Below are 2,213 nucleotides of genomic sequence, written 5' to 3'. Positions count from 1 at the left end.
TTTTTTTAAGCTCCTTGTAAGATCCAGACAATGAAGTTGTTTGGACAGGGGTATAGATGAACCCTTTTGTCTAAGTAAATAAACTGCATTTATGTTCTGACAGGATAATATCCACTTTACTTTCTTTTAGTTCCAGCTGAGTGGCCAGGGCCCTCACTCCCGTGGCAGCTTCAGTCTGGATGATGAGGTATGATGTGTACAAAAGGAGCAGACCGGGACAAAACCTACAGCCTCCATTTGTTGCACAAGCCAAACAGACATTTTTCAAACTAATTAGCCAATAATATGCAAGAGAAAAAGTAATATCGTGCGCCTAACAAAGGTGTTGATGATTGAGAGCTCACGCTGTAATTAGTGTGTCAGGCCCTCGTTTCTCTGCCAAGCCTCAGCTATTAATTGCACCAAATTAGAAAACTATATCAGAGGCAAAATTATTCTTTCACTTGTCATTTTGAGAGAGGGAATTCATTCCATTCAAGAGGCAGGTTAAAAAGAGGGGAAGCAGATACTAATCTGCTTGTGGCATGTAAATAAATGCTCCTTGTGCTATCTGTAAGGAACTGTGCTGGGCATCTCCGAACGGCTGCAGAAGGACTTTGGCGTTACCTTCCAAGTCGCAGCATTCCGCCTGAAGTAAGCAAATGTCCGTGTAAACCAGCTGTAAATTTCATTAAGTGTTAACTGCCTGTCAGATGACTCCATGATAGCCTGGAATGAGACAAGATACACAGTGACATAGAATAATGGTTTACTAACCAGGCTGGGTGACACTTCCCCATCCAAGCCTTCCTTTAAGCATTAATGAATTTTAATTTAATCAGCCAAAGCTAATTTTCCCTCTACTTACCTGCCTTATGAGAGTTGCATAAGTAAAGGGAGGTCTAACATCTGCGTTTTTATAAAATTCGTAGTTTGGGGCAATCTCTATAAAAATAAATAATTAGAAAGAAGACCTGTTAATTCTGCTAATGACAAAGGGAAACAGAATCAATTTTTCATACTTTTCCTTAGTATTGGTAAAGTGATTTGGTGAGAAACCACTGGCCGTGAAGACACAGAGCATGACAGTGGAATTGAATTATATAAAAGAGGCCATTTCTGACGCGCAGTGCAAATGAGGCGTCCCCTAGTTGTTCACAGTCCTTCAGGAGCAGTGAGACCAGCCGGCCTGAGGATTTTGTTCCCCCTACCAGCCAGGCCCTCTTTTAAGCGGGTGGTTTAGGCATGTTCTTACATGGACTTTTGCCCCTTGCCATAACCTTTACTTTTCTTTTCTAATACTTCTTAATGTAGAACAGGATCAACTCTTGACATCTGCATCTGCGACCATCTAACAAAGGAGGAGCTAGCCCCTCCCGATCCCCAGGTTGAAAATAACTTCACTTTTTGTAAAAAGAGGGCTCTGGGATCTAGTTACAGGGCGTGACTGCTATTATCCAGATGTCCCAAGGTGGGCTGCTACGATGGGAGAGGGGGCAAAAGGGGAAGAGATGAGAGAAGATGACTGTTTTCAACATGTGACATTTCCGATGAGGATGCTCTTAAGCAAATAAGTAGGCCAGCATCGGGAGTCCTGGTCCAACCACATCGAGGCAGCGCTTGATAAAGACTGATACATCTGTGCTGAGGCTCAACTGTAATGGTGCTCGCTGTACATGTCCTTTTAAATGGCTCTTATCATAGAGCATTGCCTGTAGATGTTGGATGGCTCTCTGCTTCCCTCAGAGATCAAAGGATCTCATTGAATTGAGGTGATAATATGGGCTATCCTGACAACACATCTCTCAATTTCTCTAATGGGGAGAGCTCTCCTTCCCGAACGACCATTCAGAACAATTCATCATGATGTGCTTAGGGAATCGCCTCCATCCGCGTTTACCAGGAATAAAACAATTATCACTCCATAAATCATGACTTGAGTTTCCATGTGCTCTGGAATGGCTCTGTGACCATTTCATCTACAGTTTTCCTCTCCCAAAGTAAAAGATCTCTACTGAGCATTCATATCCTACCTGATGACATGGGGATGTTGTATTTGTCTGAATGTCGCCTTCGTATGGCTCCCACATTGGGCACACTGGCTGGGGTGATTACTGAGGGTCCCTGGGTAATCGGGGTGACTGGGGCCGTTGGTGTGGTAGGGGTTTGAGGTAAGCTCTGTGGGGATGTCTCCAACATGTTCTTCGACATGGTGACACTAGACACCAGATTTA

The 2,213-nt window shown here is 43.7% G+C and overlaps 1 protein-coding gene across 11 annotated transcripts in view; it reads right to left on the bottom strand.

The window, feature by feature from the left end:
• The window catches only part of Foxp2 (forkhead box P2), a 534,032-nt gene that overhangs the window by 31,181 nt on the left and 500,638 nt on the right, over window positions 1–2,213 (bottom strand). For all 11 annotated transcript variants that reach the window (XM_031381204.1, XM_031381198.1, XM_031381206.1 and 8 more), the window contains 3 exons: window positions 2,013–2,213; window positions 848–924; window positions 607–708 (listed from right to left, as the gene is read on the bottom strand). The exon at window positions 2,013–2,213 is cut by the window's right edge and continues 1 nt beyond it. In XM_031381204.1, coding sequence (XP_031237064.1) covers window positions 607–708; window positions 848–924; window positions 2,013–2,213 — 380 coding nt within the window. The remainder of the gene's footprint in view (window positions 1–606; window positions 709–847; window positions 925–2,012) is intronic.

This window comes from Mastomys coucha, unplaced genomic scaffold, assembly GCF_008632895.1.
Source record: "Mastomys coucha isolate ucsf_1 unplaced genomic scaffold, UCSF_Mcou_1 pScaffold20, whole genome shotgun sequence".
NCBI classification, from domain to species: Eukaryota; Metazoa; Chordata; class Mammalia; order Rodentia; family Muridae; genus Mastomys; species Mastomys coucha.
The sequence above is the reverse complement of the archived record's forward strand: the minus strand, read 5'-3'. Positions and strand labels throughout refer to the sequence as shown.